Genomic DNA, 16,873 nt, shown 5'->3' with positions numbered 1-16,873 from the left:
ATGACGAAAAACTTGGAGACAAATCTAGGAGATTTATGTCCACTTTGCTTCCTTAATTATCAGGTAGAACATACTGAGAACACACCTCACTGTTTTTCTCTGTAGTGTTTACAGAGGATAAGAGTCTGTTAGGAACCAGGAAAACATACAAAGATATGCAAGATCTTCATCAACATGAAGTAGACAAATAAAGAACTGCTGTGTGCTGTTCCTGTACAGCAAAGAGATGGGAGCACACAGTTAAATTGCAAAGAGGTAATGAGAACTGCTTTTCATACTAGTTAAATTAAAGTCTTTTGGGTTCTAAGAAAATTATTAGCTTCTGGTTCATCAGAAGATATGATGAAGTTGGTCTATGTCCAATCTCCTATGGAGGACATCCTGAAACTGCACATTGGTAGCAGCTGGGAGAATATAACTAGAAGTATCACACCGTCTTTTAAGCTCCTGTTGACAAGAAGAAGGGCTGCTGGTCTAAGCTGACCATCAATGTGACCCAGACCATTCACATTAGGTGAAAGAGTCTCTAATAAATAAGAACTTTACAGGTTTTTACTGTTCCCCTGTCCCTCAGTATCCTTGCAAAAACATTTGTTCGAAGTCTGATGTGAGCATAATGTGGTGATTATTATGATGTGCCTTTATCAGGCTATTTGGTAATTACTTCAGGTTAAAGTTATTAAAGTTTCCTTTTCAGGTTGGCTGTTGACAGACTGGCATTCCATTAATGTAGAATTTTGACAGAAGTAGAAATTTCATGGTCTGGCTGATCACAGAGTCAGAAAAGGAAAGACTTGAACTCACAAGATCCTCTGTTTTATCTCGTTGTGTACAATCAGAACTGCGTTATATTAGCCTGCTCTGCTCTTTCCCATAGCTCAATAAGTTTGTATAGTGTGTTCTTAATTTCCAGTGAACTCTTTTCAGAGCATATTTCACTGTTTTGCAATATCAAAGCTGTTTGTGAAATTCAGTCTAAACAATTAATTTCGTTTGTCATTAGCCATGGGGAGTGGTTGATCACAGTTTCTGTGATCTTGAATGAACCAGACACATAAAATGTATTGTGGTAGTCCTTATTATGTATTTTTTTAATTCTTATTATTTTGTAAGTGTTATAAGGAATTTTGCAGTGACATTATCTTGACTCTCCCAGTAGTGAACTGAAGAAGTGCTCTGATGAGTTTGAGCATCTGATAAGTTTGAGCATCTATTTCATTTCTGTGTTGTTTTGGGCATTTAACTGGTAGTAATCTTTTATTTTACTTATGTTCTGATAGGAATTTTCATTATTTCAGTTTTAAGAACTGAAGTAAACTAGAATAATTGAGATAGTGATAGATTTATTAAAGTCAGTGCAAAAATAAGCTACTCACAAATGCGTAGGTTTTCTTACACTCTCTTGGTCCCTCCATCTCCTTCTTTCTCTCACACATATGTTTTTAATTCTTTTCCTTTGATAAGGAATTATACTGCCATTTCTAGTTATAGCTTGGTTTTATGAATACTGAGATTTAAAACTAAAGCAGCTGAAAACATACCATGTATCACAAAGTACATAATTGGGCTGCAGAAACAGGTAAAAGGTACATACTCAAAACACAGGCCTTTCTGTTTTGATCAAGTGTTTTGCCATGAGTGTTTGTATGAGTGTAATTTCCTTACCAAATTTTGGTCAAGAATCAAAGTTCTTTATTTTTCTTACTAGAAGTTGGTTCCTTCAGAATGGAAGGCTAGAAGCCTTCAGAAATTCTGAAATTAAACTAGATTAGCTGAATTCTCATCAGCAAAAAGAATTCAAACTACTTTAAAAAGGAGAAGTAGATGTAAATTACAGAAGGAAGTGATAGTCTAAAACAAATGGCCATTGATTCTATGAGTGCTCATGCCAAAAGGAAGGACAGAAGCCTCTTGTGAATCATAGCAGAGAACAGCTTTTATGTCCTGGGTGTACTTGCAAATAAACCAGTTTTCAGATAAGTCTGAATTTATTCATCCTATTTCCATCGTCACCAATCAGAGAAGATTTGCAAGAACCACAGTATCCAGGAAACAGACCAATCCTGTGAAACTCTTGAAACAATAAAAAGATTTTAAAATCTGACATCAGAGCCTTCCCAGGAGGTGGAAGTCAACCCACATGGTCTCCTGGAGTTACTTTTTAGCTCTGCCTGTGTAGCAAAAGTGTAAACATTTTCTGTGGTATAGCACATTGATGAAATTAAGATTTAAACTGAACACATGTGATTTACACGAATTGCATGGGGTGGTCTGCTCTGATTAGTTCCCTCTCTAGGGTTTCCCAGAGTTTGTGTCTCTTGGGTCAATGTCACGTAACAGTTTTTGATGTTTGCAGAGGTTCTTCTATTCATGACAAAATAAAGCCTGAGGCAAGGCAAGGCAAGTAGAGAAAGGAAAGAACAGAAGGATAAGTAAGAGAGAGACAAAACAGGACAAAAACTCACATCCTTTTAATTACTCATGTGGGAGCTCTCCTGCCTGTCTCCTTGAGGTTTTAGGCTACAGAGGTGTTCCAGAGAAGACTTGGAAAGAAACATGAAACCTAAAAGGGAAGCGAATATGCCCAGTAATGGAACTATTTATTTTTGCATTATCATTCCTGTCTAGGAAGATACTTGGGTTATACCTTGCAGTGGTCACAGGAAGTGAAGGTGCTTATTCCCACGGCCATCAGATTTCTTGGTGTCAGCTCTGTTGGCACAGCTTCATCTCTGTCAAATCTGGTGGTGGGCAGCCCATCTACAGAGCCTCCGATGGAGCATCATCTACTACCCTGTGAGAGGAGCTGGGAGAGAGAGCTGGAGCAATCAGATGGCGTTTGTACTTCCCCTGCCTGAATTCTTCCTTTTCCTTCAAAACATGCTGAATACTTTCATTTGCAGAACTAGAAGATAGTTATTTCTGCATAGATCACGTGCAAGTTCTTAATCCCGTTTCAAAATTCCACTTCATTGCTGTGGGCTATTTGACCTTACTTTATTTTAGTTCCATTTGCTGCTTATTTCTCACAACAATAGAACATGGAAATTGCAAAACATCAGTAAGAAGAGTGAAGGGCTGCCTGTGCACACAAAGGTGTTCCAGTGTGCGTTAGACTTATCTAGGACAACAAGCAGTTTGCAGTGTTATATTCATTTAGGTTAATGTTTGGACGCATTAGCAGAAAAGCTATCATGCTAATTGCTGTGTCCAGGAAGACAAAATACAAAGCAATTAGCGGAATGGTGTAACTAATAACAAAATCTAACAACTTATTGTTGGAATAATTATTTATCCTGTGTATTTTATTGGTGGGGGGGAGAGACAGTGTGTCGAGTTTTCTGACAGCGTAATTCTGTTGGAGTTGTTTGAATTGTGCCAAGATTTTGGGTTTATAATCTCTGCTCCTGCAGCAAATTAAAGTAGTTCTTTTGTGAGAAGGTCCAATCAGGAGCAACTGGTATTCCTCAGGCCTAGTATTCCACCTGATAAGTGAAGGCAAATTTAATTAGAGAGGATGAATTTAGGAATTCTGCTGGTAGCAGATCACCCGCTCACCCATGGCATCATTGAGAAGTTTTGCCTCCTGTTTCTCCTCCCTTTTGGGCATGTTCTGACAGTAGTCTCTGTATCAAGAGTGCAGTTTGCTTCAGCTGTGTGCTTCAGGAATTTTTCATTTTACACTGTCTCCATGTTAATCTTGAAATTCACATATAAAATAATAAACTTCAAGTGAGATGGATGCAACTGCAGGATTTTGTCATGAATAGGCAAGTCAGAATTTTCCAAATACTGATTTGATTGTCTGTTGTTATCTTGTGGGTTGAGGCTTTCTGGATGTGAGACTCTGCTCCCCATGAACACTGAATTTGGTGTTGCTGTGGCTGTTATTGCCTCTTCCTCAGCACCTTTATCTTACAGATTTCACTGCTCATCTTTTCTGTCTCTTTAATCCAGTGGGTTTTTTAGGGATCATCTGAACCTCGTCCTGTGGTCTTTAGTTTGTTAATTTTTCTTCTTCCTCTGCTGCTTTTAGGATCGATTGGTTTGTATGCTTGTTTGTTTATTGTCACAGTAGGAAGGTGATTGTCTATCAGATATACAATAGATTTTAGTATTGATCACATTGTGCAGCAATAGTAGGATGTCAAATTGAATTTTAAGCTCTTTGATGTTGCTTCACTGGTGATAGCTGTTAAGTGATGTATCCTTACTGATGTATCATACTCTGGGTCTTGTTGTGGGATTATTACACCGTAGACATTCCTGAAAGTTTAACTAATTCCTGGTGATAAAGTAGTTTGGAAACTTAATGCATTTCTTTCAATCTTTGAGTGGATTCTTATGTCCTATGAAATAGACTGGTTCCTTTGACTTTTTGCTCTAATATTATGTGTTTTCTGTGTGGTTGGATGGAGGTGCCACACTAAAGTTAGAGTCTGGTTGCAGAGTGAGATGTGATCTGTGCATCTCAGACTTGTCCGGGAAAGCACTAGACATGGTCTGTGCTGCAGGAATCTGTCTATAGCAGGGTCTCTAGCTAGACCACCCTGAAATCAGACATCGAAGGAAAACCCTGTTGTCTGTGGTGCTCGAAATATGTGACATTTCAAATCTATTTGTGCTGAATCTGTTTTGCTAACTGTAGAGACTTCCATGTCTTCATCTTGCATCTTCTTTCTTGCAGTCTATTATTAGAGTTCAAATGATTTCTATTTTATTTTTGACTACACTGCAGAAAATCCTTGAGCTACCTTCTGAGTTTGTATCCTCAAAATTCATAATTCTGCTTTATATTATGACATTTTGTTACTAGCATATTGTTTTCTTCTGTTTGGACAGAAATTATTTTTAGGTACAAACAACTCTGATGTAACAGTACATGGTATATTTCTTCAAGCTGGCCGTACAAATTAGGCTGTTAGAACATCAACTGCTTTCAGTTTGTATGAAGAAGTATCCTATGAAAAGATGAGCATTGCAATTAATCTGTTTCAAAGGCTGTATTTATTTTGTCCCATTCTTTAGTTTTCTTGATCTGATACACCATATATTTAATATTTGAAATTTTATTGTTAATAAAAGCCCTCATTGAATACTTTTATCTAAATATTTTCTAAATACTTTCACTGTTCCTTTTCTCTGTAGGTGGAAGAAATTGTTGATATAGGAGCATTTGCCCCAGAAGACATTCATGTTCCCAAAATCTACGTTGATCGTCTGTTACAGGGAGAGAAGTTTGAGAAGAGAATTGAAGTAAGTAGCTGAGCTTCTTATCATGACATATTTCAGTTTGGGGTGTAACCAAAATTTACAAGGTTTTTACTGTGACCACCAAGTTTTAGGACTGAGAAGACAGTGTGAGAAAGACCAGTCAACTTTTGCTAAGTGCTGAAGCTTAGGTAGGTACTTATGTAGGTAGGTGACGGCCTGGGAATGAGCCTTGTTTCTTACACCTCAGACCCTGTGGTTCAGTCCCTGAATAATTTAGAGCAGCTGCCTGTAGTCCTGGATGGCTTTACTGCAGTTGAAAACTTGCTGGAAAATGCTACTTCTTTCTCCTTCCTTCCCTGAGTTCACTTGCTGTAGATCCAGCAAGGGGTACATCTAGACTAGAAGCTGACATTGGTGATTAGACAATTTCTTATCCACTAGAGAGCTCTTGACATGGGCACATAGGGCCACTCTTAGCCCCTTTTGTGCCATGTATTGAATTACGTTATGTTGCAAAGGTCTTGGAAACCTTTGTTCCCTTTTCTTTTTTTTTTTTAATCAGGAACTTTTTTAACCAATGGTCTTTCTAGTCTGAGTAAAGATGTCAATAGCTATTAACAGTTGCAGCAATAATATTCTACCACTGAAAACATCCAAGAAAATTATGATGTAATTATTCTTGGTTGTTTCTGTTGTTTTGCCACACTCAGTCTATGTCCCTATATTCACTTTGGTGATGTGACAAGGCAGTTGAAAATTCTATATTTCTCCTGTATCTCCAAACCTGGGAGGTGGGACTTATTCAAAATGTTACAAGAGCTGGCGGAGGGGGAGATAAATGACACAAGAGGAAAAACCACCTGGGAAAAAACAAGGTGCAGAAAGGAATTGTAATAATTAAACTTCTGTTGTTAAAATCAAGTCACAAACTCCTAGAAAGCCGTACAAGGCCTTTTCTCTGAGTAAACTCATGTGAATGTTAAAGATAAAAAGCTTTTTTTTCCCTTCCATCTGCTCATTCTACAAAAGCATATTGCATGTTGTTGAGCAATTGACTGCAAACAGATGTGTCAAACCTTTTTTTTCCCCCCTCTGGTCATGTTGGGTTAGATTGCAATTAATGCCCTATTTCATTCTTCTGAATGGATGCATTGTCTCATAGAAAAGCTTTTTACCTTTCATGGCAGAAATATTTTTTGCATTTATTAAGCTGTTGCTTTTACGGCATTTTGGGTAAATACACCTACCTAGTCAACTACCCTCTTCCCTAAATGCTGAAGAAAATGATGGAGGGGGTGGTGTGGGAAGAAAAGTACTATAAACTGCCAAGTTGTAACAGATTCATTGGTTGTGGCAATTTCATAATTCTGTCAGTGGCACCTCTGATTACTAGAGGTATAGGAAGGAAATGGCAAATTTATTTACTCTTCCATTACATTTTATATATGAAGTGGCTGTAATAGGAAAGTGTTAAGTATGATAAGTGGTGAGGAAACATGAGAAATAAAATAAAGGGAAACTAGTCTCTTATAATCCTTACTGGCTTCAAATAGCAGTTCTTGCCTGATACCACTCAGAAATGGTCCCTCTAGTGCAAGTCATACTTTTTATCCAGCCTTCCCTTTGCTGCAGAGAAACCCTCTTACTTTTCCCATAATCTCTAAGTGAAGCAATTCTAGGGAAAATAGCCAAGGTGTAAAAAGAAATTTGCTGGAAAATTCAAGAGTGTCGATACTGATGGTTTCTGACTGCCTAAGGGGAAAGTGACTCTGCAAAAAATTTTTTGTGATGATAAACAATAACAGAGGAGAATAATTTTTCCTGATCTGCTAATTTTAACCTGAAGTAGGAGAGGATTTGAAGACATGTGGGGGTGCAGGACATGATGTTGCCAGAGGAGTTTGATATGCATGAGAGAGATGTGCAAAGAACATAATCTATGTAGATAGTAATTTATAAAAAATGATGTTACAAACTTCTTTAATGTCACGGCATTTTCACCTGTATATGATTTACAAAACATCAACTTAAGACCAGAAAATTGCAGGAAACAACTTCAGGCAGATGTATGGAAGATTATATAGAGATTTAGGTTTGAAAACTTTTTTCTTAGCTTCCAGTGTCTTTAGATGAATGGCATTTGTCAGTCTTGTGCTTATAAATCTAGGATAGCTCACTGAATTGAATGAATACAGAAAGGTACTTTTGGCTGACAGTTTTACAAATCTATTTAGGTGTCTGTGGGGCAATGCATCTCAGACTTGCTAGTGTTTGCACTAGGACTTGGTGCCTTCTTCACCACTTGTCTGTGTATCAGGCTTGGGAATACAGACAAAAAAAATAACATTTTGCTCTATGGCCATTGTTGGCAATATCTGATGACTCCATTGGTTTAGATAAGCTTGAATGGATAAAATAAAAGGTTGTTTTTGTGTAAAAGATGCATAAATAACTATATTCTTAGGCCAAGTACCTCACTGCAATCACAAATCAGGCTTTTGTATCTTGAGAAGCAAGAATCTGGATTCTAATCTCTACTTAAAATTGCTTCTTATTTTGCAGCGCTTATCAATTCGAAAGCCTGAAGACTCAAAAGCCAAACAAAAGCAAGGAGACAATGTGAGGGAGAGGATCATCAAACGGGCTGCTTTGGAGTTTGAGGATGGCATGTATGGTATCCTTCAGCTGTGCTATAGATTAGAGTGAGGACTGACTAGAATAACAAATGCAGTTGTCTACATTAGGACTGGTTAATTAACATGCTCCTTGTCTTTCCCAGACCCTTTGATTATCTCATTTTGTTAACACCCAATCAAAATAAAAGGGATGCTAAAACCTAGAGTACCTGAAGCTTTTATCCAGGCATATCTGGGGGGTTAGCAGCTCAGTGTTTTGCAAGAATTTCTTAAAAGGTTGGAAATGAAGCTTTACTTGCGCTGTCATTTTTTTGTCATGTGAAGGATTTGACAGAATGCAATTAGACTGTCCAAATGGCAAAATAATTCATCACAAATATGAGGCATCTAAGTAAAAGTGAAAATGTAAAGACAGCAGTTCTAGTCTAATCATTTTACAGTGATAACTTGTTTTGATTTACTGGTTTGCAGTAAGTGTTTGTGCCTTAACTGCTTCTTTTCAGCTAATCTGGGTATTGGAATCCCACTGTTAGCCAGTAACTTCATCAGTCCAGACATAACTGTGCACTTACAGAGTGAAAATGGAGTCCTGGGTTTGGTAAGAATATAATGTGGTCACTTATTACAGTGTTTTTATTTTGGAGTGGCTGGGTTTTATTCCCACGCCCCACCAATTTGATTACAATTCTACTAAAAAGTCATATTCAAATATATGCCATATTTACATCATAAAATTCTCATTATACTGCAGGGAAGTTTTTAAGGAAATGCTCATTTTACTATTGTATTGCTACTTTGCTAAGGATGTTTTAAGTCAGAACCTTCACTAGTTTGCAAGACCAAGCATTGTAAGCCTTATCAAACTTAGTTTTAAATAAATCTTAATATACCATAATTTTCACTGTCATACGGCTTTATGAAGTTGCAACTACTTGACTTTTTCTGAACAATGTCTATCACTTTGGTTAAGAACAAAAAAACTCAAATCAAACAAATCCCCCACTTCATGTTATTAATAGTTCTAATAGCATTAGCAATATGTCCATCAGGCCTGATATGTTAGCTGATGTAAACTGTTGCTTGTATTGTGAGGATGTTTTTTCTGCTAAAGATAAAAAATGCATGTCTGTGATGATCTGTTTCCAGTAATAAACATTAGAAATAGTAAAGCAGTTAGGAATTGTATTTCAAAAGTATTTTAATATAAAGCTGACATACATCTTTATTGTTGTCAGGGTCCTTATCCACTTGAAAATGAAGTAGATCCAGACCTGATTAATGCAGGTAAAATAGTTTAATTAAATTTAATTAAAGGAAAATGACTATTCATTGTTAACCTAAAAATTTTCTTTTGACAGAGTATTTGAACCCAGACTCCTGATTTATTTGCTTATAAATATTAATGTAGTTATCTTCTTTTAAGTCAGGGCTGGTTTTAATCAATGGAGATATTTAATATTCTAGTTAGAGAGCCTATGCTTTGATGCATTTTAGTAGTTATGGAAGGAAACTCTCTTCCAGGCCAGTCAGTCAAGGGTCAAATCATCTGTTTCAGAAGTGAGATTGTTTCATGCAGCCTGTGTAGGAATATGCGTTTGTTTTCCTGCTGCTTTTCACCCTGTGTCTTCTAGAAAATGGGTTTCAATGATTTATGCTTGGGACGTGTTTAAAACATCCTGTCTGTAATGGCCTGGTTTATTCCTGGCCACACAGTGTCATTTACTTGCATTCAGAGAGGGAGTGTCAGCCAGGATGGTGGAAAAATAGCTGCCCAGATGGGGCCTAGCTCGCTGACGGGCTCTGCTGATTTTGCCGCTGTAGTGGAGAATGGACAGTTCTCACATGCACTTATTGCCCAGCTGTTTTGATGCATTTCACCTCAGAAGCAACCACAGAAGGTGAAAACATGAAGTTTTTATGATTTGGTGCATCTGTTTGGGTTTTTTTTCCCTGATAAGTTGTGCCTATGTACATTCTCTGTTTCCATGTAAAAATCCGCTTATATATTGTGTTGTGACAAACAGAATTAGGCCTTGGAACCTTCTCACTGATGTTAATGGTACAGCTTATAGACCTGACACATATTAAGAGTTTTTTTCTTATGGAAAACATACAGTTTTCATATTTTTCTGTATAACTATACATAAAAATACATACAAATACATGTAAGAGTGTCTATATATTTATCTATACAGACAATACCTTTCTCAGCGGTTGTTAGCAAGTACAATTAAACTCTGAAAAGTCAAAGGAGATAAAGCACTATTATCAAATAAGCTTTCAATTTAATTTCAAGATGCAGTCCAGCAATTATTCACGGACTTGAAACATTACTGCTTGGCTCAACTAATTGATACCGTGATCATAGTGCTATGTAATTGCTCCTGTTGAGTATTATATTTAAATATGGAGTTACTTGAGGCCATCTTTGGGTTTGAAATAAATCCCACTATCACATGGGTATATTAAGACCATTCTAGGTGCTTTGCCAGTCAAATTTATAAACACATGTGAAGAAAACAGAGGTTAAATGATAGAGGAATAGAAATTAATTCTGTTGTCATTCATCAATTGGAATGATCCAGTGTCAGCCCCAAAGCCCACATTTTCAAAGGTACACCTGCTATGGGCTTTTGCAAAGCTTTATCTGCAAGTGTAATTGTATTGCTCTGAAATATGTATGGATTTTTCTGTTCCATTTTCTGAATGTCTCACATGAAAGTTTATCTTCACTGCAATTGAAAGAAAGATTACTGTATTACAGCAGAAATATTTAAAAGTGCATGAGGAGAACATTTGCAAGAAGTGGGTGATGTGATGCTTTTTTTACATTATTCTATAGTCCTAAGCCTATGTCTCTTTCTTCTTATCACTGCCTTACCCTGTCACTTTATCCCAGGCTTCTTGTCTCAGGTTTGGCCTAGTTTTTTACCAACCCTGGACTGTCCTCTCCCTCCCCCCAGAGTCTTTCCGGCAAAGGGAAAAAAAACCTGAAAAAAAACTGAAAAGAGAAGAACTCAAAAGAAACTGAACTGAATTAAAAAGAAATTATATTTTTCTGACATTTGCAACCACATATGCAATGTGTACACACCACGTAAGGCCCCACCCCCAGGGGAAAGGGAAAAGGGAAAAAAGGGAAAAAAACTTGTTAACCAGAAAATAGGAAGAAACAAAACCAAACCAAACCAAATGAAACAGACAAATGCAATTAAAGGAGAACAAGCATGAAACGATCTCACCCACCTCCCGGGCCAGGAACACCACAAAACCAGAACAGACCGTCCAAGCTTCTCCCTGCTCTCCCCCATCTCCCCGGAAGAAAGAAAGCTAAAATACTCCTCCTCTGTAATGTGGAAAACACGTGTAGAATACTTGTGATGTCTGCTTCCTTAGTTACACCTAGTTACTGAGGAAGCCATAGATCAAACCCATTACACTATGTCACTGCCTGCAGGCCATGTGGTCCTCCCACTGACTTGGGTGGGAGACTGGCAGAGAAAGACAATTCAGGCAGCCTCAACTGGTCTGGGTGTTAGTGTGGCTGAATTCTTGTGATTTGACTGCAAGACCACTCATATGACCTTAATTCTATACTATTTTGTGTGTCAAAATTTAATTTCTATGCAATTGGCATATATGATACATCAGGTGAACTCAATAATTAAAGCAGGTGTCTTAGATCTCTATTTTCACTTTTCTGCACTGTTTTATTTCCTTTTCCCATCCTCTTAGTTAATCTTACTGGTTTTTTCCTCTGTTTTCTGGAAACTGTTGAATAATGCTTTATTCCTCTTCCCATTGATTGTTACAGTGTTTCTTCACAATGTCGTCTGGTGCTGAAATATTTTGATTTGTTTTTTTTTCTCTAAAGTTTCCCATGCGTAGTTTATAATTGCACCTTTGTCTGTCTTTCTTAGGCCTTTTCAGAGACACTCTGTATATATAGTTGCTTAGACTGTTTGGGAGAACTGGCAGAAGAGGAAGGAAAGAGCCCTGGACAGAGTCAAAATAAGACACTTCCAGATGTGCTCCATTGCTTGACCCAAGCATTGTTCAGAGAACAGTACAGCACTCAGAAGCACATTTTCTTGTGCACTTTAACAAAGCAAGAATAGACCAGACCTGTCATTTATTTTTCTGTATTCTACATCATTAGCACTATAAACAGTTCAATCTGATCTGCTCACTCTTCCTTACAGCCTCCCCATCTCCTGAAGACTCTATTTCAAAAGTTACTTCTCACTTTTCCTGTGAATTGTGCAGAAAAGCTAAAGGCCACAGATACTTTCTACACTCTGGTTTTAGTGGTGGTTTTTTTTGGAATTGCAGATGATCAAAGAACAGGCAATCTTATCATTAAAGACTGTAAACAAATTGCCTTACAATTCAATACGATTGATTAGGATAACCTGTGACATAGCGAGGATAATCAGGGCCATAGTTGTACTGACTCCAGAGGAATTTGATAAAAACCCTTTATTTCTTGGTTAATAGCTATGACTTGATTTGTCAAAGAAACAAAATGCATACATACTGCAGCTTATTTCTTTTACAGGTAAGGAAACAGTCACTGTTCTTCCAGGTTCTTCGTATTTCTCTAGTGATGAATCATTTGCAATGATAAGAGGGTATGTAACAACCCAAACTCTGATCTTTTTGAAACAGAAAAAGAATAAACTGAGTCAATGACTGAACTTAGTAGTATTTCTTTCAAATGTGGTTAGCATTTAAAAACCTTTAAAATTATCATGGACTTAATCAGTGGTAGTTTGCAGAGGATTAGGTCAGCTATTGGAAATAAAAAAGCACTGTAACTAGTAGATACCATAGTGAGGTTTGTGTCTACCACCACAATATATAAACACATTTTATAACTATATTTTAACAACTACATTTTGATCATTTCCAAATATCTAATCAATACTTGCAATCTGTAAATTTTTTTTGCCCAGCTTGCAACTGTGAAACTCATTCCGCCTCCTTAATGGAAATTCACTGTATGCACCTGTTTTTTGTTTGTTTTACAGAAAGGGGGTTGAACGCAAACAAATCCTAAATACTAATGGCTCTGAAAAGATAATGAGAACATGTAAATATGTGAAGGAGTGCACTTAAAAGTATGGGTTCAGAGCTGATTGACTGTGCATGCAATTAACCTAAACCAGGCAAAAGTAGGAAAGGTTTTGAGGCTCAACAGGCATAAAGAGAAATCTGCATCAGTAATACATGTAGAGGGGAAAAAAACCCAACTACATGGATGACATAATAGTTGCTATCTCTGTCGGATGCCACCATTTTTAAATTGATGTAATGAGAATGAAAAAAAGCTTGTTAAGGTTTGTGAGCTGTTATTTGAACATGATTATGCTAATTACACACTTTCTGTTGCCAGTGGCCATGTTGACTTGACAATGCTTGGAGCTATGCAGGTGTCTAAGTACGGTGACCTGGCCAACTGGATGATTCCTGTAAGTAGGTTTTTGAACTACTGTCAGTGCACTGTATTTAGGATAACGTGAGCGTAGCTGAGCATCAAGCAAAGGAGAAAAGGGCAGAAGTAGAATGGGAGTTGTGAAGCTCAAAGCATTAAAATAGAGGATATGTGCATTTTTCCTGCATATTGTTGCCACCAAGTAATCCATTATTAGGAGGCAGCCCTCTAAAATTATACTTGCACTAAGCTTTGTGAAAAGCAAAGCGTGATTGATGAAAGCCTTCTTCCTTCCTCTCCTGCCTTTCAAATGTCACGGTTTTCTTTTTGCTAGGGACTGATGCTTTGTCTTGAGGGTGACAACTCCTGTATGGTTGTACCCAGAGCATTAACTTGAAGGAAAATGTAAAATAGCATGTAGCGCATTATAAAATTATTTAAACAGTCTGCATTATATTTCTCAGTGTTCCTGTCAAAGGATCACAGCATTGCCCTTTTGAATACATTAAGGAGGAAGCAATATTACTGTATTTAGTCAAAGAAGACCTATAGGTTAGAACCACAGAAATGTAAGCTAATTCTAGTATAATTTAAGCAGCTGATGGCATTAAGCCATTCTTGAACTTTGTGTTTTAGCATTAAACAACATATGTAACTTCCATGCTGTTTGACAAGTTTGATATTTTCATTGTCTTTCAATATGGTACTTTCTGGTATGACACCTAGACATCTCTGATGTCCAGAAACAAGTTTTTTAATTAACCTGCTTTCAGATAATGAGGCGTATTTCTATTTGCCTGAAAATGCCAAAGGTCTTGGGAAGGTCTTTGAAAACCGAAAGCTAAGTAGAGAAGGACAAAACTCCAAAAGAATGTCCTGTCTCTTGGAAAGCATTATTTGAGTCGGCAGTCTGTGACTTCTCCAGCAGACCTGCGTACATGGGTGTTGTGGAGCAGTGGCTGGAGCATGAGGTGCTTTTATTGAGAAGGGACAGAGTCTGATGTGGGAGACACACAAGAAGATGTGGGAGAAAGGGTGATGTGAAGGACTATTCCATGTGTCTGCGTGAGTGATTGTAGGGGATGTAAAGGGGTTGTGGCTATGCTGAAATATGACACATAGGAGATAAATCCATAAGAAAGCAGTCTTCATTAGGTGTTCTCATAGCATGGCCAGGATTTATGGTCATACATCTGAGAACAGATGGACTAGTGCTGGCTAGATAATTTCAGACCCCATTGCTAAAAGTGCTTATTTTTTTCAAGAACCTTTTCTACTGAAGTGTCATTCAGTTAGTTTTGTGAAAAAATGAAGTCTGAAAATTAATGCTGCCATTATTCCACCAGTCTATGGCTCTTTTGCTGCTGTTTTATGTCTCTTGATGGAACTTGGTGTTTTGACCATAATCTGATGATCAGGTATAGTGTTGGAGTCCAAGTATGATGTGCATTAAGGTAATAGTGGTTAACTTTGCTTGTCCAATTCTGATTCCCTTTTTTTGTCTCGAGCAACAAGGACTTGTCACTAGAATCCAGAACTAATTAATGAAACCAGACTCTGGAGAGTCTGAATGTCTTAGAAATGTAGAGGATAAATCATACCACATTTTTAAACCTAGATTTATTGTTTGAGCCAAGACAAAAGTATGGTAATGCAAGTTTTCAAGGAGTTGAAATCTTAGGTGACTAGAACTGGAGTTCATCTGATATATCCATGGCTCTGATTCTCAAAGGCAGGATATGTCACCGAAACTCTAATTGCATATTTTAAATAACTAACTTCAAAAAAACCATGTTGTAAACTGGTTTTTTTCCCAGATATTTGATGTAAACTATTGTAAATAATCTAAACTGTCAGCCCAATACTGCAGGTATATGTGACTGAGAGGCTAAGTGGGATATTTTGCCCTTCATATCAGGCTAAGAACTACTCTTTTACTGCATGAAGTGAAGTAGAGCTGGTTTAGTGAAGGCACTTCCTTTATGTTACTTTGTGGTTGCTATGATGTCTTGTATAGGTAGAAATTACTTGCTTACATAGTGGCTTTTAAAAGTTACTCTGAATTCTTCCATTCTCTGTCAAAGTTTTGAAGATATACTAGAAAAATTAATTAAGGGTAAATTGTTATAGTGTAAACTATTTTGTTTTCAGTGGTATTTAGGAATTTTCTTGTAGCCATATTTCTAGCTGATTTTAAGCTATGCATCTTTTTATTTCAATTGTCAGATAAATTCTAGGGTTTGTTTAGCTGCATTGCCTTATCTGACATTCTGTTTATTATTTTGCAAAATGAAAGTCACTATATAAATGTGTCCTTAGACTATACTTTATATTCAAGACTTCTTAATTCCTGAGATTTTCTTCTTTGACAGTCCTTTGGTCCTGCTTAAGCAGTGTTGAATGTTCCTGCACCTGGTAAAGCCTTCTGTTTACTCAATCTGTGCACTGAATTTTAGGTAGGACAAAGTGATTTGTTTGCTTTCTCATTGCTTTTCTAAATTGAAATGGCAAGAGAAGTGTTCTAAATACCCAAGTGTATAAGTAATAAATAAAGATTTCTGCTTTAAAATATTCTTACTAAACCAGCAAAAATGCATCTCCAGTGACAGCTCATGAAGTTGAGGTGTTCAGAAAAAAGTACTCCTGAATAATCCACAGATACCTTTTAATGCCAAAAAATCCCAGTTATTTCAGCCAACCGTGTTGGTATCTGTGGATATAAAATTTCATACAGTCATATCTGTTCTGAATTTAAGAGCTATTCAGTAGAGCAATCATTCTTGAAACGCAATACCATGAGCTAGAGCAATTCACCACTTGTTTTCTTGCTTGGTTTAATCTGCTTGGGAGGGTTATTTTAGTTTCAAATTCCAATCCCCTTGGCTTTGCCTTGGACTTTCCTTGTATGTTTCAAAGCTTTTTAGCAAGCAGTGCTCAGAGTTGGTATCATTACAGTAAATAGAGTTACAAGACTTTTTCGATTTAAATTAAAACTTTTAGTTAAAATGGATTTTTTCCTAGTTCTCTCATTTCTACGTTTGGCAAATTCATGCCCAGCAATCATTTTCTTAATTTATATTTGTATTTTGTATCACAAGGTATGTTTTGCTATTATTTAAGCATTGAATCAAAATTAATTTTTGCTCATGGTATATATACAATTATGTTTTGAGAAGGAGCTGAAAATTCAACTTTTGCTATATGTAGATAAACTTCAAAATCTACATATTTTCCCAATATAATTAGTTGAGTGTCCAGAGCATGTTTGATTCCTCTTAGCTTCAGTTTCTGAATTTATATAACAATTAGAGTCTATCAGAATTATTTTTATGGTTATTTTCAACTTGCTAAAAAATTCCTTCTGCAGTATGTTTTTATTTAACTATGAGTAAATATGCCCAGTGACACTCCATAAATCCAGCCAGGAGCCTTTCCAATCAGCAATAATTTCTTCTTGGTTACTTTTATTGAGATCTGTGGGATGGATGATTCTTAATCTGCTTTATTGATGTGTTATACTTGAGTTCTACAGTGCAGATTTTTAAAATAGGATTAACCAGCTCGTAGACATTCAGACCTTCCTGTTTTT

The 16,873-nt window shown here is 36.8% G+C and overlaps 1 protein-coding gene across 1 annotated transcript in view; it reads left to right on the top strand.

Moving 5' to 3' along the window:
* Positions 1-16,873, top strand: part of OXCT1 (3-oxoacid CoA-transferase 1) — an 85,966-nt gene that overhangs the window by 42,128 nt on the left and 26,965 nt on the right. Inside the window, exons 8-13 of the mRNA XM_071580397.1 lie at positions 5,149-5,256; positions 7,777-7,888; positions 8,354-8,448; positions 9,086-9,134; positions 12,409-12,481; positions 13,246-13,321. Of these exons, the coding sequence (XP_071436498.1) occupies positions 5,149-5,256; positions 7,777-7,888; positions 8,354-8,448; positions 9,086-9,134; positions 12,409-12,481; positions 13,246-13,321 (513 nt within the window). The remainder of the gene's footprint in view (positions 1-5,148; positions 5,257-7,776; positions 7,889-8,353; positions 8,449-9,085; positions 9,135-12,408; positions 12,482-13,245; positions 13,322-16,873) is intronic.

Source organism: Pithys albifrons, chromosome Z (genome assembly GCF_047495875.1).
Source record: "Pithys albifrons albifrons isolate INPA30051 chromosome Z, PitAlb_v1, whole genome shotgun sequence".
Lineage (NCBI taxonomy): Eukaryota > Metazoa > Chordata > Aves > Passeriformes > Thamnophilidae > Pithys > Pithys albifrons.
The sequence above is the reverse complement of the archived record's forward strand: the minus strand, read 5'-3'. Positions and strand labels throughout refer to the sequence as shown.